This window comes from Oncorhynchus nerka, linkage group LG14 (genome assembly GCF_034236695.1).
Source record: "Oncorhynchus nerka isolate Pitt River linkage group LG14, Oner_Uvic_2.0, whole genome shotgun sequence".
NCBI lineage: Eukaryota > Metazoa > Chordata > Actinopteri > Salmoniformes > Salmonidae > Oncorhynchus > Oncorhynchus nerka.
Window position 1 is genome coordinate 40,532,781 of NC_088409.1, and position 21,238 is coordinate 40,554,018.

The 21,238-nt window shown below is 44.2% G+C and overlaps 1 protein-coding gene and 1 long non-coding RNA gene across 2 annotated transcripts; one reads left to right on the top strand and one right to left on the bottom strand.

Annotated features, from left to right (window-relative positions):
- Positions 1 to 86: 86 nt before the first annotated feature.
- LOC115141052 (tropomodulin-4-like) lies at positions 87 to 14,044 on the bottom strand. The gene is made up of 10 exons (XM_029679642.2): positions 13,938 to 14,044; positions 6,461 to 6,642; positions 5,787 to 5,943; positions 5,072 to 5,194; positions 1,931 to 2,023; positions 1,694 to 1,824; positions 1,444 to 1,551; positions 1,174 to 1,317; positions 794 to 938; positions 87 to 504 (listed from the first exon to the last, which is right to left on the bottom strand). Exons 2-10 carry the CDS (start codon positions 6,566 to 6,568, stop codon positions 482 to 484), a joined length of 1,032 nt encoding a protein of 343 aa, XP_029535502.1. The 5' UTR covers positions 6,569 to 6,642; positions 13,938 to 14,044; the 3' UTR covers positions 87 to 481.
- LOC115141056 (uncharacterized) lies at positions 11,109 to 11,530 on the top strand. Its single transcript, XR_003865322.1, has 2 exons — positions 11,109 to 11,210; positions 11,320 to 11,530. It is a non-coding gene; the product is annotated as an uncharacterized LOC115141056 (long non-coding RNA).
- Positions 14,045 to 21,238: the final 7,194 nt, after the last annotated feature.

Consider the following 21,238-nt stretch of genomic DNA (forward strand, 5'->3'; position numbering starts at 1 on the left):
ATTTTGAACCATGGAAATTATGAATGTTGAATATTATGTATGTTCACATGAGGTGATGAAATGGCAAAAATATCACATTCAGCCCATTAAAACAATTATTTAAACATTTTATTTAAAGTATTTACAGATTTTCTTTTCCTAGATATAGCACCACCACCATGTAGGAGTTCAGTCATTTTCTGAGTGTGTTTTCATGGCACAGTCTAGAAGCATAAACGACACTTTACAACACTTTTTTACAATGCTTTTATGATGAATTCAATGGTCTACAAAAAGCTGTTTGTGGTTAATGAAATGGAAAGCTTGGACACAGACATAGAAATGAACACCCAGCCTTGTGAGGAGCACAGAGGGTTTGTTGCGCCCCATTGACAAAGCTAGCGCAAAGCTGTCAATGGCAGTTGTTTGAGTGGTTAGGTCCAAGGGGCTGAATTGACAGGCTAGCGTCTTGTGAGCGCAATCTCGTTGCTCCACTCTCATCTCATCTTACTCTCTGTTGACGAACTGGATAGAGAAAGAAAATGAACAATATGAGTCAGCCAGAGTACATTATCAATGGTCATCCGAAAGCTGAAATACCTCAGTAACAGGTTAGAACACCTAGGACAACTAAACATGAACTGAAAATCTGTCATTATGTCAGAATTATAGCCACTTTCTGAGGGTATTATGACAGCCTCGTCACAAAAACCCTAACAGGAAGAATGTCAAGCACTTTAAAATTGACCATGTTAAACGAAGCACAACTGAAATACAATAATTGACAGTACGCATGCATTCTCAAGACACTCACTCATGTCATTGTTCTTGGTGATGGCGATGGCTGCTCTAGCCCGAGGCCCCTGCTGGGTGAAGTGGTAGCCGATCTTTACGATGCTGGAGTTGTTCTCCAACATGGTGGCAATCTCCATCTCACAGGAGTCCCCCAGTTTCTGTCTCTAGGAGTGGGATGGGTCAAAGGATGAAAAGGACTGCAATAACCGCAGAACCACACAAAATCACAGCATTGTCATATAAGTTTATTATAGTTTTTTCTATAGTCTTTTAATGTCTTTTGAGGAACTCAGGGAATTTGTTTTATATTCAGTTGTTTATACAGCATACATGCAGTATGTAGCACTATTCAAATGTATGTATTCATACTACAGCATACTTTCTGTATGGGTGTCTGACCTGGTTGTCGATCTTGATCTCTGTCAGTGTGGTGTTGTTGGCCATGGCCTTGACAATGGCATTCATGCCCTCGCAGGTGATGAAATTGGACTCGATGTTAAGACTCTGCAGAGTGGTGTTCTCCTGGAGCATCTCAGCAACAGCCTGGTTCACACACAGACACATGTACGTTACTAGAGTCACATTCATTAGTAACAGGGGAAAAATTACAATAAGGATGTGAAAATGAAGATTCTTTGTTGCTAGTCTGGGGGAGAAAGATGTACTCACATAGGCCACGGGGTCGTTGCTACGGGTAGCGGCAATGCTCAGATACTCCACGTGAGTGTTGCCCTTCATCGCCTCAAAGATCTCTTTCAGAGTTGGGATGGGAATGTCCTACAGGACAGACAGATGTCAATCACTTTATGCTGATTCAGTACACCATAACACACAAGGCTACACGCTACCATCAAGTGATCTCATTGAATTGGTCACAGTGTACGTTCAGACCATAGGATCTAAAGCCCACTGGCTTCACCTTGATGTTGTTGAGGTTGACATCAAACAGGCTGCTGTCGTTTTTCTGTATCTGCTGAAGGGTCTCCTCCACATTTGTGGGGTTGGGGGGCTCGTCTGGGAAGATCTTGAATGCATCTGGTTTTACTACGCCTAAAAGCGCAGGAGTATCACAGGTTAGTGTAAGACTTAAACATGTAATATACTGAATACCGTAGTAGGTTTGTTCTGCTCTGCTGGTCAACCTCGTCATACGTACTGTTGATGCCCTCTGTGTTGGCGATGGTACCAGTGGTGCCCAAGGCGTCGTAGTACTGCTTGTTGCTCATCAGTGTGTACATTCCCAGAATAGCTGCAAAGAAATGGGACGGATTTATATCTGTAACTCTCATTCATCATCCAGTAATATTTCCTCAGTTCAACATAATTAATGGTAGCTGTCAGCTGAGACCTTTAGCATGTTATTGCCCCAGTAAGTAATCACAAGGCCTTCATTATAACTAAACTGAGAGTGTATGTGACTGCAATTATTTATGAGGGCATTGTTTTGACAGGCAGGTCTCCCAATCTCAATTATACTCTACATATCTTCATGTAGAGAGGTGTATCTATTTCAACAACTGAATTGTACATTTACAGTATACACCCAACACTGTGCAGTACATTGTATCATGAGGTACAGTATTTACCATGTTATGCACGTGCCTACTCTGTGTGTCTGCTTGACCAGATAAGGACATTGTAGCCTTTCCTCAGTTCTCACAGAGAGAGCTGCAGTCACTGTCTCTAATCTCAGTGCCTCCAGGCCCTAAGGACGTTATGAAACCAAACAATGCGAGCCATGCAGACACACCAAGCCCAATGTTATTCTAACTGAAAATGGGCCAACACATAATGAATGGTTATTTGGCCCCTAATTTAGATGCATACATAGACATAGAGGCCATTGTATTGTTCAGTTTGACACCCCGCCCTGGGGACAAGTACTTTAAATTCAAAATATGCGGGTGAGTTAGCTCAGCTAAGCACTGCTAATTTTACAAGATGGGACGAAGAACAATGGTCTCCTAAAAATATTGGACTGGAGCTGCTGTTGCTTTGCTCAAATCCCCAGTAGAGGGCAGCACTTTGAATATCTTTCTCACAGTCTCATTAAAGACGGCCCCTCGCCACCAAACTGTGTCACACACCAACTGCTGTGACAGCAATCCCCCACCGCTCACGGGCTCCGACCTAGGGCAGGCTGGGAATTATGGGAGGGAAGGCCTTGTGAGGAGACAGGGATCCAGAGACAGCTGGTCTGGTGCAAACGTGCCAATGTCACCATGCTTGACTCTACAGTAGCTTTACAGTACATCCCAGCCTCTCAATAATAACAACAATTCCCCAAATACCATCAGTATTATTAAGAGTGAATAAAAAGCATCAATTAAATCTCAACTGACTGAGTCCCTCTCCCTCCCTTGCAGCTGGTGGAGCCGGCCAGGCAGCTATGCTATTGTGGACTCCAGCCCCAAACAAAAGAGTGACAGAGGCTAACGAAAGTTTAATCCTCATCTGGACTCCCTCCAGGGTCAAAACTGTGTTCTCGGTGAGTGGGTTAATGACAGGCTAATCTATGTGGACACACAGTTCCACTCCCCAAACTCCCCCACTGTCACTTTCCTTACGCCTGGAACAAATTGCAAAAATCGCTGAAGTTGGAGACTTATCTCCCTCACCAACTTCAAACATCTTCTATCTGAGCAGCTAACCGATCGCTGCAGCTGTACATAGTCTATCGGTAAATAGCCCACCCATTTTTACCTACCTCATCCCCATACTGTTTTTATTTATTTACTTTTCTGCTCTTTTGCACACCGATATCTCTACCTGTACATGACCATCTGATCATTTATCACTCGTGTTAATCTGCAAAATTGTAATTATTCGCCTACCTCCTCATGCCTTTTGCACACAATGTATATAGACTCTCTTTTTTTTCTACTGTGTTATTGACTTGTTAATTGTTTACTCCATGTGTAACTCTGTGTTGTTGTCTGTTCACACTGCTATGCTTTATCTTGGCCAGGTCGCAGTTGCAAATGAGAACTTGTTCTCAACTAGCCTACCTGGTTAAATAAAGGTGAAATAAATAAATAAAATAAATAAATGCCTATGCTCTGTGGCTGTGGCTCTGCTGTTAAAGGAAAAGCAGTTAGGAGGCCTGCCTCTCAGACTGAGGCTCCCCTGCACCGTGGGTGGATGCGGAGTGGGATTTAGCTATTGTGATAAACAGTGTTTGTTCTAGGCCATACTCTGAATGATATGTGAATAAGGGTGTTATGGTCTCACATGGTTGTGTAGCTCAAAAGAGGTCGAGGCGTGAATTCTCATCGAATTAGATATCATTGGGAAACAAAAAATGTACCGTGTGTTTTTTGGGTGAAAATCACCTATATCAAATTGAACCATAAATAACTTTGTTGTTTTGAAACAATGTCAGAGAGAACATTTTGCAGATGCAGTAAATGATGAAGTCCTTGTTAGGCATTGATATGAAGTAAGCACAGTGTGAGTGTAAAAACAACCAACAAATCGGGTTGGCACTGTAAATGATGACCGCATATGAGACCAAAATATCTGTTCAAGCATTTAACATCTCCATTGGAAAAAATGTAAACATGTTGATTCAATTAATTACATTTAAAACAAGGTTGCCTCTTGTTTGGTGTAAATTGATATAGTACCTTTACCCAACAGGAAAGTCTTTGACTCCCTCCCCATCCCTCTTTCCATTCCTCCCTTCTTTTGGTGGCTCTTGACCAGCTTATTTTCGTGTTGCTGCTGAGCGCAGGGAATTGGAGCCCCCCCCCATGCCATGTCACACATCCCATGTCTCTGCATGTCTCTATGTGTGGGATTGGGTCTGTGAAGCACTGGAACAATAATATTATGGACCAATGAGCAATGGAATAATATGGGCCTATGGCAAAATAATAAAATAGGCCAGGGTCACTGTAAACAATTGGGTAACATTACACAGGGCCGGCCCCAGGCATAAGATTTTGAAAAAGGTCAAGTTTTTGCTGTGAGCCAATGGGGTAACCAAGGATAACCATGGGCTCTTTTCTCGCAAAGCGGGCGGGGCCACAATGTTCTATTTAATACCAGCTGGGAGTATTGGGTAACATCACATTGAAACAATGTAAGGACAGAGAGGGATAGGGCGGCAGGTAGCCTAGCGGTTGGGCCAGGTAACCGAAAGGTCGCTGGTTTGAGTCCCCGAACCAACTAGGTGGAAAATCTTTTGATGTACCCTTGAGCAAGGAACTTAACCCTAATTGCTCCTGTAAGTCGCTCTAGATAAGAGCGTCTGCTAAATGACAAAAATGTTTTTAAAAAATGGATAGGTTCTCACCTGCAATGTCACACATCTCAGCGTCTGTGGCATTCTTCAGAGCCTCCTCCAGCTCAGGCTCCAGGGTGATCTGCTCATGGTCGGGGATCTTACCATGGCCCTCCTTAGGAACAAACGCTCTCCCTGGAGAGGGATAGAGAGAGAGCGAGAGAGAGAGAGAGAGAGAGAGAAGAAGGAGAGAAGTAGAGAGAAAGACACATACAGAGGGACTGTCAGGGAAACTAGTATCCAAGGGGTCACGAGCAGACTGTAAACAAACAGTACCTATAGCAGCAGGGGAAAACCTTTGTTCTCTCAGTATGTATCTTGTATCATATAACTTTCTATTGAGATTCTAAAGAATGACATGATTGTAATATTCCCCTTACAGTGGATTTGTTTTTGTTTTAGTAAAACAATGATTTGGATTGTTTCTGAAAACACTAAGAAAGCCCTGGTTTATATGGGCTTTGTGAATAAACTCCAATAAACTACATTTTCTATTGTATAATTGTATGCATCTCATTTCCATATCAATGTTATACAAACCGCTAAAATGACACTTTTAAGTCATCACTTATCATTACTTATTTATAAAGTTAAAAACATTGGATTGTTTTTCAGTTTAAAGCAGTGGTTCTGAAACTGTGGGTCGGGACCCAAAAGCCACTACACTCCCGGTGTAGTGTGGAGTAGTGGAGTCAATAGTGTTGTTCAGTAGTATAGTGTACCGTACCTTTCTTCTCGCCAGTAAAGGGCACCAGGTCGTCCCTGTCCTCGTGCTCCAGAGCTGTTTTCTCTAAGTGATCCAGCAGGGCGTCACGGTCAAACGCCCCCGTTGGGTTCTTCTTGGTCTGGTCACGCTGGCGGTACCCGGCTGGCAGGATGGCATTCTGGGACAGAAACAGTAGGGGTCAGAGGGCATGTGGACATTGTACAAAGAGTTCTGAATCCTCTGAGGTTCTAGTAGCTGGTTGTGTGAGACTGTGGTTTTTAAGATGTTGGAAAATGGATTTATACGATTTGTAAATACATTCTAAAGCTGTGTAATCACCAGGAAATTCCTAAGTAAGTCTTACAATGTCCGAGGTCAAGTTAACATGGGGATTATGTTATTGGCAGTGCCTCAGTTGTGTTGGTGTTCTGGGTGTATCAGTGAATCTGTTGTGTAAGGTACACCAGGATTGTGGGCTCGGTTCGCAGGGCCACTCACATGTAAAATGTATGCATATATGAATGTAAGTCGCGTTTGGATAGAAAGTGTCTGCTAAATGGCACATTATTATTATTATTATTATTATTATTATACTATGAGCCTTGTGGATACCTCAGTCTTTGAGTCCCTGGAGTTATCCTTTCTACAATTAACTCCCTTATTTGCCACAAGGGGCCCTCTGGGGCCCTCAGTACCTCGGGGTCCATCTCCAGCAGCTCACACTCCAGCGCCTCTATCTCCTCAGGGCTCATCCCTTTGAGGATGGCATCCTCGTCGATGTCCCGGGGGTCGCTTTTTGACATATCTGCAGGCTGGCTGGGCTCCTAGCTAGAGTCACAAACACACCACACACCCCTGGGGTAGAGCAGGGCACTTTCTGTCGGGAGAAGCAAGAGAAAGGAGAGGATGCACTTGTGAGACAGGGATACAGATTGGACAGATCTTGACAGATATGACCTCTCAGATAATAATAGTGAAGGATACTATGTGTTGGTGTCCTATTAGGACTAGCCAGTGTGACAGAACCTGGGTAGCTAGGCCTTAAGCACACAAACTATTTTAATTTACTGTGTCTCGTGAGCAACTTATGTGTCACGACTTCCGCCGAAGTCGATGCCTCTCCTTGTTCGGGCAGCTTTCGGCGGTCGGCGTTGCCGGTCTTCTACCCATCATCAATCTACCTTTCATTTTCCATTTGTTTTGTCTTCTCTTCCCACACACCTGGTTTCAATTCCATAATTCCATATTGTGTATTTAACCCTCTGTTCCCCCCATGTCCTTGTCCGGAACTGTTTATGGTGCTTATGCACGTATTCTGGTGTGTGACTGGTTTTGTTACCCATTGTTTGTTTGTTCTAGTTTATGGAGGTTTTTATTATTAAACGGCTCTGTTGGAACACAGACTTCTCTGCCGCCAGTATGCACCCTTTACAGAATTCCAGACCAACTATATGGAGTCAGCAGGAGCAGGTACCCCGGGTATAGGGGTGGAGGAGTGCGTCCGGGAGCATGCTGCAATGCTCCACCATCTTGGCACCGCCATGGACCGTGTTGTCTAGACAATGGACCGCTGGGAGAGACAGGGAGTTCTATCAGCGCCTCCACCAGCACAACCGGGGTCTCCATTACGCACCCCTCCTTCTCCTGGTCCCAGTGGGATTTGTCTCTCCCATCCCCAGGAATACGATGGGACGGCTGCGAACTGCCAGGGGTTCCTGTTGCAGCTAGACCTATACTTGACAACTGTCCACCCAGCTCCTTCGGGCAGTGAGAGGGTGTCCGCCCTCGTCTCGTGCCTCACCGGGAAAGCCCTGGAGTGGGCCAACGCCGTGTGGAGAGAGGGAGATGCGGTTTTGGACCAGTTTGAGGAGTTCACCAGGTCTTCGACCACCCACCTGAGGGTAGAGCGGCAGGTGAGCGCCTCTTCCATCTGAGGCAGGGGACGAGGAGAGCCCAGGAGTTTGCCCTGGAGTTTCGGACCCTGGCTGCCGGCGCGGGATGGAACAACAGGGCCCTGATCGACCATTATCGCTGCAGTCTGCGCCAGGATGTCCATCAGGAGTTGGCCTGCAGAGACATCACCCTCACATTCGACCAGCTGGTGGACCTGTCAGATCGTGGTCTGTTGGTTCCATTCCACCCCCTCTCCAATACCCATGGAGCTGGGAGGGGCGGTGTGCAGGGAGACCAGAGGGGGTTCCATCTGTGGCCGCAGAGGTCACACTGCCGGTCAGTGCCGGGTTGGTTCCTCTGGGTAGTGAGGCAGCAGGCAGGGCGCTCTGGCGTCACCCCAGGTGAGCCGGCACCATTCTCATCCAGAGCCCTCTGTTGCACATATGTTTTTGTATGTCACTTTTCCTGAATTTTCCCCACATTCCCAGCATAAAAGGCGCTCGTCGATTCAGGCGCGGCTGGGAATTTTATAGATAGATCATTCGCTCATAGTTTAGGGATCCCCATTGTTCCCGTGGCTGTGCCCTTCCCCGTTCACGCCTTAGATAGTCGACCATTAGGGTCAGGGTTGATTAGGGAGGCCACCGCTCTCTGGGCATGGTGACGCAGGGGGGTCACAAGGAGAGAATTAGTCTCTTCCTTATGGACTCTCCTGCGTTTCCCCTGGTGCTAGGCCTACCCTGGTTAGCTTGTCATGACCCCACTGTTTCTTGTCAACAGAGGGCTCTCACGGGGTGGTTGCGAGAGTGCTCGGGGAGGTGTTTAGGGGTTTCTGTTGGTGCCACTATGGTGGAAAGTCCAGACCAGGTCTCCACGGTGCGCATTCCCCCTGAATATGCCGATTTGGCTCTCGCCTTCTCCAAAAAGAAGGCGACTCAATTACCACCCCATCGACGGGGCGGTTGTGCGATAAATCTCCTGGTAGATGCTGCACATCCCAGGTGTCACGTGTATCCCCTCTCACAGGCGGAGATGAAGGGAGGGGGACGAGTGGAAGACAGCTTTCAGTACCACCTCAGGGCACTATGAGTACCTCGTCATACCGTAAGGGTTAATGAATGCGCCATCAGTCTTCCAAGCCTTTGTAGATGAGATTTTCAGGGACCTGCACGGGCAGGGTGTAGTGGTGTATATTTATGTAATTCTGATATACCCCGCTACATGTGCCGAGCATGTGTCCCTGGTGCGCAGGGTGCTTGGTCGCCTGTTGGAGCATGACCTGTACGTCAAGGCTGAGAAATCTCCTTCATAGGGTACTGCATTTCCACCTCAGGGGTGGAAATGGAGAGTGACCGTATTTCAGCCGTGCGTAATTGGCCAACTCCCACCACGGTAAAGGAGGCGCAGCTTGCAGGGGGGCCCGGTACGTTTGCAGTGGTCGGCTGAGGCGGACAGGGCTTTTGGTCACCTGAGGGCTCTGTCTACCTCGGCTCCCGTGCTGGCCCATCCGGATCCCTCTTTGGCGTTCATAGTGGAGGTGGACACGTCCGAGGCTGGGATAGGAGCTGTACTCTGTGCTCTCAGCGCTCAGGTACGCCACGGAAGCTCCACCCCTGTGCCTTCTTCACGAAGAAGCTCAGCCCGGCGGAGCGAAACTATGACGTGGGGGACCGGGAGCTGTTGGCTGTCGATGACTCTCCTTGTTCGGGTGGCATTCAGCGGTCAGCGTCGCAAGTCTTCTAGCCATCATCGATCTACTTTTCATTTTCCATTTGTTTTGTCTTGTCTTCCCACACACCTGGTTTCAATCCCAACATTACATATTGTGTATTTAACCCTCTTTTCCTCCCATCTCCTTGCCCGGAATTGTTTATTGTAAGTGCTTGTGCACGTATGCTGGTGTGTGACGGGTTTTGTTACCCATTGTTTGTTTGTTCTATTTTACGGTGGTTTTCATTATTAAACTGCTCCGTTGGAACACAGTTTTTGCTCTCCAGCGCCTGACTTCTCTGCCGCCAGTATGCACCCTTTATATTATGATCTCCATGGAGTATTATTGTTGCCAGTCCGCAGCGTTGCCTCTGACGGTATGATGGTAATAATAACTGTATTTCCAGTGATAAACACACATTTCCCTGGAGAACCCTGCTGTCCACATGAATGCACAGATAAGCACTGCCATAACACACAAACACTGCAACATTTTAACTGAGCACTCCTTTTTTCTCCGGAAACTGAACTGAAATGAACACACTCCTATAGAACTGAAGCTATGGATTCGAAAGGGAGAGGGAGAGAGCGAGGGACAAGGAAAGAAAACGTGAAAGCGAGGGAGAGAGAGTGCAGGTTCTTTGCTATTCTTAGTTCCAATGTGGTGAGCTAGGGGTATAGAGTTACAGAGGCGAGGATAGCGGAGCAGAGGGATGCGTTCCCTTATTTATCACTGGCTGACACCCGCTAGCGGCCCCACCCGTATTCCCTCTACACCCATCGGTGGACAAGCCCAGATAGAGACACAACACAGATCTGAGGTCAGTTTCAAGCGAGAGATGAGCTCAACCATGAAACAAACACAAAGCCTTGGCACTCAGTGGAGGAAATACCACAACAATATCATACTGTATATAACTCTGGCGAAACAGGTGACTCATAGGTATGAGTAATGCACCTATCAAGTGTGGGGTCAAATCCATCTACATTTTCAATTTTAAATCGGCATTCCATTTCATATGGCTCTTTTTAGGAAATGCTTTCAGAATTGACCCTATTTGTTGACCCTGACCACTTATATAGTAAATCAAACACAAAAGTTGACCTTTATGTGAAGACCATACATCTACCATTGCAACCGAAACAGTTCTATGAGAGCTATTCAAGGATTACTGAGAAGCCCAAGTCAGTGTTTGGCAATCTAACACCCCATGTCAATAACAGAAAACCAAATACATCCATCAATAGGAAATCAATGTCCTGGGTGTTGAACACGTCCATTAGCAGCTGATTGTTGTGGTGTCTAACCTTGTTCCTTTCTGCAGTGGTGTGCTTTGTAGCCCTTGATCAAGTTACAATGTCAAATGTTATTAGAGTGGCCACACACATCTTGTGACTTCTTGCAAACAAACACCTACACACCTTGTGACTAACGAATAGACTGCTTTCACAGAATGCTTAGGCTACCTGTAAATAAGGCTCTGGTGATGACAATACACTTTGACAGAACATCTAAAATTGGTAAGTCTTCTGAGACACACTGTGATTGTGTGTGTGTGTGTGTGTGTGTGTGTGTGTGTGTGTGTGTGTGTGTGTGTGTGTGTGTGTGTGTGTGTGTGTGTGTGTGTGTGTGTGTGTGTGTGTGATCTTAGAATTACAGTAAAACATACTCTTACCACAGAAATACTGTAAAGTGTGTGTATAATAACTTCAAGTGTGGCATGTGTCCATGTATGTTTGTGTTCAGTGGAGGGGACACCTCATCAGCACAGTGCAGCTCTAATATGTTAAGCCAATGACACGAACACTGGATCAAACAGCTGAGTGTGTAAAAAGATGGAGGTAATTATGGAGCAAACAACTGTATGTACCTTTTAGTTCACGTGTTTCCCTGATTAAGGCGTAGTGCCAAGAAGCATTGGCATTTAGTTTGTTCTCTTGCACATTGCAGGAACAACTTGGACTTGACTGGATGCAAAAGCAGCACAGCTTTCTCCTTTTCTAATTTGTATGGACAGATGAGGACAAACGTACTCCTGAATGTAGCTCAATGAAGTTGTAACACAATAGGGCAACATCCAAAAATGAATCTCCTGATTCAACTGCACCAAAGCCCTTGAGCCCATGAGGTTTGTTTGAATAAATAGGCTGCATATACTATCGCTCTGAGTTTTACAACGCCCTGGCCTCAGTATACAACACTACCAAGTGCAGAGGTTTTACTGTGTATGAATGAGACTATACCAATTCAGCACAACAAGTGTTCAATCAGAAACCTTTAAAAGACTTCTGACAAATGTGCTTGATAAGTGTTCAAGAGGCAGAATGCCATGTTTTGATTCATTGTGTCATTTTAATGCGCTTTTAACCAATCAGAATTCAGGATTTAATGAGCATATTTAATATTCTGGGAGAAGTCATCCCGGAAAGTAGTGCTCACACACCTGTCCATAGTATTCCCATTGGGTTTATATGGGAACCAACCTAGTATCTGAGCGGAACAGTGTCACCTGTCAAAGCCAGCTGGATCAGGACATTTCTTTCCATCCGGAATCCCAACCATTCCCTCCACCTGGGTTATGCCTGGCTAAGAGATTCTCTTGGTAAAGATAGTTATTTCATCACTACCCACTACTAAACAACATACCACTTCAAGCAGCTTTATCTTAGTTGTGGCCGCTAACCATCTGAGGAGTTGGTTAGTAAAATTCCAGCGACCTATGCCACTCGGTGGACCTCTTGTTAAGCCAATCAAAACTTCAGAAAATTGACACCTGGCTGCACAGATAGCCACACAGAGCACACCTGTTGAGAGGAGTGGGGACCACCAAACTGATGCATCTCCCTATATTCATCATGGCTTTAAGTTAATTTCCCATCAACTGCATGACATGGTGGCCATGATGTCACATGCTGTTGTGTTGGAGAGGCTCTGCTTTTTCCACTGGTGGCATCTGGTTCTGACAACTCTCACTCTCATTTTGTAATCTCGGCTACTCTGTGCAGGTCCACTAAAAGCTCGTGGAGCCTTGGGACCAAATTAAGGGTCCACAATCTGTATGGTGATGTCCCATTCCAAGTTCATGATCCCACAAAGTCCAAGTCTCTGAGAGGTACAAAGTTCCAACAACTCATACAAAACAACTGTCTTGTTGTACAGTCCAAAATGACTGTACGTACAGACAAGCCACATGACTTGGGTGAAACTGGAATGATCATTAGAGAGAGGGACCAAAGTGTCAAAGCAGTGAGTCACTCCTCCGGTTGACACATTAGAAGATTTCACACTAGTTGCGGGTCGACTCCTCCAGGTCTTACTGCACAAGTGTAAAATTCCAAATCAACCACAACTTAATTTTAGCTTCACAGGTCAGCTACTTCCAACGGTGTAAATCTTCCCCGGCTTGTGTTGCGGCCTTCATCCCACACTGGAGTTCCACTTGGAGGACTAAAAGCAACATGACTGAGAATATCTTCTACTGTCCAACATGGAAGGGTTGTTGTTCAATTGAATTGTGGGGGCAAAAAGAGGCAAAGTTACCTGAAAAATGTTAATGCTCATATTTTTTATTTTGCTGAAGAAACTGGAACATTCGCCATAAATACATGTTTTGATGACAACACACCCATATGGAGGTTTTCATAGCCTGAAAGCAATGAAATTGTTTTTCAAGTACAAACAACTGTTCATAAAATAGTAAGAACTATTGAATAGGTGGGAATTTATCTTTACAGCAATACATGTAATTCAGTTCCAATGCGTCTCTAAGCTGCCGTAAGTCCACATCGTTAGCCACGGTGAAGACACATTTTTTGCCTGTTTTAAAGACTTTAACACAAATCAGCCACAACTGGCCCCAGAGACGACTTCATCCAGCCAACACAGCTATTCAAACGCCATGTGTTGCAGTGAAGTTAGCTGGCGGGGGGGGGGGGGGGGGCACCCCTTTAAATCTACCATCCCCTGAGACAACACCACAAAAGTGTATAGTGATAGACAGCTATGAGATGACTTAACCACAGCATACCAGCAAAAGATCTTCAATTGAGTGACAATACTTTAGCTTAGGGTTTCACTGGACTCCCATAGAAGAAACAGGGAAAAGTCTCTGCATACTTCCAGTCAGATGAAAATGTATTTCATTTTGGCTGAGCGTTGGTCAGTCGACCTTCATCAGAGCACTGGACTCCCATAGGAAATACCCAACTGTCAACTGTCAAAGTCATGGACAAAATAATCCAAGGCAATTAGAAGACCAACACACCAATTTCTACAGTCAAAGTTAAGTATTCAAGCAATACCAACATAAACCCAATGTTGGATGAAATGAACCTGCTATAAAGTTGTTCAATTCTAATGTTGTCAAACTAGATTCACGTACTCGTCTCCCTAACTTTTCTGTCCCTGACACAGTCTCTCACACACAGACACATGCACATTGGGTAAAGCTTAGCCCCAAGCAGACACATAGAGAGAGAAAGAGAGGGAGAGAGAGAGAGATTAAAGAAAGGGCCACCCTCATGCCAACGGTATCCCCACAGTTGAGAGAGAAGCAGCCTCCCACCTACCTTCACAGAGTTGCAGTGCTGGAGCCCTCTACAAGGCAAAGCCTGCTGTTGGAACCCGAGAATGGTGTTTCTCTTTTTTCTATCCCCTCCCACCGGTTTTCTTTTTTCTATAACCCCCTCCCCTCCTCTCCTATCTCCCCCTCCCCTCTCCTCTCTCGCTGTACAGCCTTCTATGCTGAGACAGGGATACTGGCAGCACTTTGAGAGGTCAGCATTTTATTATTCTGGCTTTGCAAGAGTGACTGTGAATCACTGAGCAGAGTGAGAGGAAGAGGAAGAGGAAGAGAGGGAGGGAGGGAGGGAGGGAGGGAGGGAGGGAGGGAGGGAGGGAGGGAGGGAGGGAGTTGAGCGATGCCAATGTGCTAATCAGTGCCTCAATTAATAGAGGGGTGTGTAGTGTAGTAGGTAACAGGGACATCTACTGGTGCTTTCTGAATCTCTGACAAAAGTTGTAACTACAGCTTATCAAGTTAAGACAGTATACAGTGGTACTCTGTGGTATTCATAATTCCTATTGTACCTTTACTCAACATCTCCATCCCAGACTCCACTTTAATAATACCGCTAGGCTAGGCTAGGTTACTGCATTTAGAGACAACATGTGATTTGAGTATGAGAGGGGCCTCCTTGTCCAATAGGGTCATCAGATGAAACCATGTTACTGACCAACACTGGGGTGGCCTAAACTGTGAACTTCCAGTGACCTGAAACAAACAGAACGTGACATGGAGGAGAGCTCCAAGGGGTTGGCTACCTAAGCGTTAGGAGGGTTAATGCAAGCTTCACAAAGTAGCTCTAGGGGTCAGTGTTATGGTCAGTTGATATTTTTAGGAAGAGATTAAGGGACAGGATAAGGATTTTAGATCTGGGTTCTAATAACTGTCACTACAGTCTTTATCTCTTTCCTTATGTAGATATATTCCTTGCCATCCTTTCAAGTTCTTTGATTCGTTCTCTTTGTCGATGCATGTTTTCTTCACTGTGAAGAACTGTGGGCTAAGCACCAATAACTGTACTGGGCCTATCTGTAAGATGTAATTGTGCCTCTATAAGCTATATTCAGTTGGTTCTGTAGTCTTGCTTGCCAGATTCATGGTGCTCCTTTACAGCAGGTTTAATATCCGGTTCAAGGGCCAGTTTAACAAATGCCCACATGGTGGCAGCACATACTCAAAGTTGAATGTGTCCTAATTATTCATGAGTTATAAGAGTTAATATGATGCTTCCGGTAGTTTCTGGTATTTGAGGGTTGTTTCTGATAGTATGATGTTTTCAGTTTGTATTGGGTTGCTAGGATCCCAACCCAGTTAAGAAAACAACAACATATATGGCATGCTTGACATATTTGTATTGTACGTGTGTATCCTACAGCACACATATGAAAGGGAAAATGTTACCAGACTGCATTCTTCTGTTCCTTATGATCAGTTCTCATAGTTCTCTGCCCTTTTGAGTGAACAATAGACACAGTATGAAAAAGGTTGGTTTACTGTTGAATTAAATCAATCATAAATGTAGGGAAACTGCCTGCTCCAAGGTGAGGTGCCATGTCTTCAAGGTTGTTTTCCCAAGCATTTTCTTTGTTGACTTACAGCAGTTTAATTAAGCAACCTGCTACCAAGATATGTGTCTCATCACAGTATTGGTCTGATGTTGTTTGACTTGAAGGTTGTGTCTTTCGTCCCTCTTTGGTTTCATTTTGACATTTTTATTTATTTATCACATACTGTTTTGATAATTCAAAGTACAACTCAACTAAACCTCATGATGTGTTTTGTTTTTGTCTGTTATATGTGTAACCCCCCCCCCCCTAACCAGAGAGAGAGACACCCACCCAGCTCCCTGGAGTATTATCAGTCAACAGGAAACTACACTAGAGTGGGTAGAATGGGGCTCTCCCCTGACGTTCAAGCACTCACACCGCACCCGATCCCCAGGGACAAGAAAATTAAGTGGCTTCTGAAAATCTGTTTCATTATATATATATATATATATATATATATATATATATATATATATATGTATATATTACTAAAGAAACCCCTCCTGTTTTAATAGTAACCAATGGCTCTAAGATCACCACTTTGAATAAGCACAACCTCTGGAAAAGGTCACATTAAACTGGGTGTATTTTCCCCATGAATTACACTCACACAATTACCTGCTAACTAGAAAAAAGAAATCCTATACACAGGAACGTACACACTTCCCTGTTCAAAGCTGTGAATTGAATGCAGAAACCTTTTTCGATGTCACAGAAATAGGACTGAGCTGAAAGGATTGTAATTCACTGTGTGGCCAACAGATGGCCTCTGCCTTACAGAATGAGGATGGAACATGACAAGCCCATAACTGACAATAGGCCTTTGTCCCAAAGGAATGTTCCCACAGAGCTGGTGTAGCAGCCTACAAAGAAGGATCAGAGCAGTTGGTGCTGTGTTTACAGTAAACAAGCTCTGTCCTTCTTGGACTTGACTGTGTGTTCCTCTGCCTTTGTTATGGTTGAATAACAGACTACATGGGATATAAAACCACAAACTGTACCATTCCAACACCACCTTAATATGGATCATCTGCTCGACCTACTAAGTCAATTCAAACCTGCTTGTGTGACTCCTGAAAGTATGTGCTCTGTGGTATTGGGAAATGTGTGTCTCGTGTAATGTTGGCTGTGGTTTGTCTAAAAAATTGTGACCACAACGTTCAATGTGTGTGTACTGTATAAGCTGTATCCTTGGTGATAGAGCAGGCAGCGTTTTTGAAAGATAGGTCAGTTCATGGTGGTAACTCAGTTAAAGTACCAGAACATTGACTAGGGATCACAGGTAGATTCTGAATGGCCGCTCCCTTTGACTCACCTAAATGCCTATACAAAGTCCAGTGACTAGGTACATTGGAACTACAGTATCACATTGTAGATCTGGGCGGTGTTCAGGGTGGAATTATTATATATAAATATTTTTATTGAACCTTTATTTAACTAGGCAAGTCAGTTAAGAACTAATTATTATTTACAATGATGGCCTACACCAGCCAAACCCGGACGACACTGGGCCAATTGCGCGCCGCCCTATGGGACTCCCAGTCACAGCCGGTTGTGATACAGCCTGGAATCGAACCAGGGTGTCTGTAGTGACACTGAGATGTGACACTCTAGCACTGAGATGCAGTGCCTTAGACTACTGCGCCACTCGGGAGCCCAATTACATTACTGGAATGCATTTGTGTTGTCTGAGTAGTCAGCATAGTAGCCGAGACTACGATCGTGTGTAAATGACCTTCAAAAGGTTATTGATAGCTCAAGAAATATTTAAGTTCAGTCAAAGATTTAATTTCTGTCCTTGTTCGCATGATTATGATAAGATATCACCTGTCCATAGGGCGGGGTTATTGCATTTGTGTCTGCCATATGTCTCGGTAAGTAATCTGGGCTTGATAAAGACTGCATGTTATGGTTATGAGTACGAAGCAAGGTCCCACCTTGAGTTGCATGTTTCAAACATGTAAAGAGTCAGCTTTTAGAACGGAGATTAACCAATTCATTTTAAACCTCTCCCTGTCACCTACCTTTCTCTTCTTCTGAGCACCAGAGGGATATAAACATCAAGATGGGGTTTAATTTATGCATAGAATATAGATATTGACATCCTAAATCAATGTACATTCCTTGAATTAAGACGTTTGGAAATTGGAACCTGAAATGCTCATAAAACGTCATTTGTTCATAAATAAATAAATACATGTATAAATAAATAAAAGTGAATGGGGAAAAGCTGAATGGAGACGGGTATGTGATCTATGAGTAAGGCCATAGCGTTCATGGTCACATGGCTGATCGTATATCCTTTGTCCCTGAACCTCACAGGGTGCTTTGTCTGTGAGAGGGGATCCGATTTCCCTTCTTGTTTGATGTCTCTTCCTCCCACACTGCTCCCGCTATTCCCCTCCCCCCTCCTTCCACCCTCTGTTCAACAAATACAGAGAAACTTGATATAAAACAGCATCTGCCATGGCCCTAAATGCTACTGAATTAGCAGTATGTTTGAATTTACCACGAAATACAGAGAGAGAACCTCTTTAGGACAAAATGTCTAGGCACAAGTATTTGTGCTATTGAGTATTTGTGCTATTCCTAGAGTTTTCCTAGAAGGGTTTGGTATGTATCATGTTTATATTAAAAAAAAGACATGACCTGAATTTCTATACCCACCCCAGACTATAGGATGATCCATCTTAACGATCGAGAAGATCTCACCCAATTTATACTAGAAAACAACATGTGGTATGTAAAGCATCCCTTTGAATGTATTGTGAGTGGGTTCTCCTTTCAGGCTGGTGGGCTGCCTGAGAGGCTCCTGCAGACTAACAGGGTCTGCCTGGGTCAGGGGCCTCTTCCCGTAACACAGGCGTCATTGAGCGGCATAACAAGAACCCCCTCAGCGTCCTTCCTCCAGCCAGACTGATGTCAGGGCCGTGGAATGTGGAAAACAGATCGTACGGGGCCTTGTTTTCCCTACTGAATAGTCCTTGGGCAGGAATCCAGACCACATGCCACACAGAAGGGGAGGGGGATAGGAAAGAAGCCAAGAAGGCAGAGAAAAAAAGCACTTTACTGGAAACTCACAGGGTGAAAGTAGTCAGAGAGAAAGCTAAATTGTGATCAAGGGAGAAAGAGAGATTAAATTGGTACACTAAAAGAAAGAGAATGATAGAAGGAGTGAGGACAAAGTGAAATAAGTAGTTTGTCAGCAGAAAGGATGTGGATGAGGAGTGGAGGGAGAAAAAAAAGAATCACTATATCAATCAAAATGGAGAGGGGAAATCCAAAATCCCAAAATGAAATAGAGCTAGAGACATAACAGAAGAAAACGTTGAGCAAAGTAAAAACACCTAGAAGTCTAGACGAGCCTAAAGTAGCTGAAAGCAAAATATGAAATATGTGTTGGATGGGCATCAATTTTGTTCACTTCAGTTCACTTTACTTTATTGGCCTTTGAAATCAATAATCTCACATTCTCAAGCACTTGAATTAAAAGACAATAGTATTTGGACAATAGTCAACAGGTGAGAGGGAGAGCGAGAGACAGGCAGAAAGATAAAAGGCAAAAAGGACAAAGAAAATATGAAGATGGAAGTCATGATGTCATACAGTTGGAGATCAGATGCGTTATCAAGGACGGTGACGCAAAGCACCAGTAGGTTATATGCACAAAAACAGATGATATCATAAGATGAAAAATAAATCAACAAAAGCAACATAACAGACAAGTCTATACAGAATATGATTAAAGAATGAAACACAGAAAGTGAAAGTAAAAGGGTGACATCATGATTGAGAAAACAACAACGAAACAAAACAGAAAATGAAAAAGTTGCCTAATGAAGGTATGGAGTGCCATCCTCCTCAAAGTCCCGTCACCTAATTATCTCATCATGGTGAGCTGTTACGGCATGTTTGCGAAACTAACGCACATCATCTTCTGTCTGGAACAAACTGTCTGCTTTACCACTGTACATTTAGTTCCATAATACGGTCCTCATTCTGTAGCAGCATGACATATGACCCCTGAAATGGAATGAAAGAGGATTACAGTGTCTGAATAAGTACATTAAACAAGTTGATGGGTTACAAAAGAATGATTAGCTCTAATAATAGCAGTGTTTGTTTTGATGCAGTGCCATCGTAGGTGACATACCACTGCCTAACGTTGGAGTCACGCCAACGTTTGACCCTTTCTCTGTGTTGTTCTGAGGGTAAACTGACCATGTCATTTCAGCATCACGTAATGTCTGTTAAAGGGGACGACGCCTCTCTCTTATGTAAGATTTCTCCTGCAAGCCGGGGCATGCTCCCCATGCAGGCACAGCCCAAAGTTGGATTCCTAACTGCTGCGCGCGACATGGTGTTCCTCCCTTGGCCAGTGATGCAAATGTTCCATTAGGCATCCATTAGTCTGAAGACAAGCTGAAACAAGTTCCTTTTCTATCATATTTGTCTTTGTCACACTCACATAGCTGGTCTCGTGTTCACTCCTCGGTGCAGGACAATGCACAGTAACAGTGCTGTCATATTAAGATTACTTTATTTGTCAATTGCACACAAGGTCCAACCAAAATTTGACTTCTGCTTTTACAGGTTTTGGAGAGGTGTGGGGGGCTGCCACACTGGGCGCCCAGGGAGCTGTTGTTGTTGGGGGGTTAAGAGCCTTGCTCAAGGGCACATATGGTACAGTGACAGTGCAGGCATAGACTAGGAGCAAAGATGGGTTGTGTAATAACATTGTATGTTTACTGTAGCTACATCTGATAGTCTATGTAGGTCATAGATATTAGACCCTGACCTGACCACTGAAATGACATTTTCGGCTCATGTCATGTTCCTTTTTAGAGGGTTAATACTGGAGAATTGGGTAAACATAATTCCATGGGTTTGTGTCTGGTTTGAGTGCTGTGTGATTTGTAAATGTAGGGAGGTAGATCTTCCACAGCCACAAACACAGTCTGTGGAACCTTGCCAAAATACCACAGAAATCTACCCATAATCCACCAGATGCACCAGATAAATCCCATGTAACTCCCAGCTGCAGCCTTGAGCACAATTGAAAAAGCATTTAGGCCTAAATATCTCTATCACTAATAAAAACAATGAATCAAGTGAACTGCTGGATGTATTTCAGGCAGAGCTCATTAGTAAAATTTGCACAAGATTAGCCATAACAAATCATGAGTATATTCAACACTGCACAAAATGTACAATTTCATTGCAATTAAGAAACCAGGAAAACATCCTGGTCCATCAATTTAAAAACAAAGAATCATGCCTCTGCAGGTGATTTGAAGGAGCTGTGAGCTGCATGCCTGCCACATGACTAAGATGGTGTGTTCTCCATTCATTGTTCAATCTTTCACTTAAGAACATTTCAACCATTCCTTGGACAGCCAATCCTTAGTTTGTTTTAATGGGTGCGGCATTGTCACGCCCTGACCTTAGAGAGCCTTTCTTTTTCTCTATTTGGTTAGGTCGGGGGTGATTTGGGTGGGCATTCTAGTTTTTCTATTTCTTTGTTGACCGGGTGTGGTTCCCAATCAGCTGTCTATCGTTGTCTCTGATTGGGGATCATACTTGGGCAGCCTTTTTCTCGCCTTAGTTTGTGGGATCTTGTTTGTGTGTAGTTGCTTTTTGCACTGCATGTAGCTTTATGTTTGTTTTTGTATTTTTGTTGTTTTCCCGGTGTCATTTAAAATAAAGAAAAATGTACGACTACCACGCTGCACCTTGGTCCAACCCATCTCTAAACGAT

Coding starts and splice junctions, on each gene's coding strand:
- LOC115141052 (XM_029679642.2), bottom strand. CDS start 6,568: ATGTCAAAAAGCGACCCCCGGGACATCGACGAGGATGCCATCCTCAAA. Junction 1,552..1,693: donor TCAACCTCAACAACATCAAG/GTGAAGCCAGTG, acceptor TCTGTCCTGTAG/GACATTCCCATCCCAACTCT. Junction 939..1,173: donor AGATCAAGATCGACAACCAG/GTCAGACACCCA, acceptor TCCCACTCCTAG/AGACAGAAACTGGGGGACTC.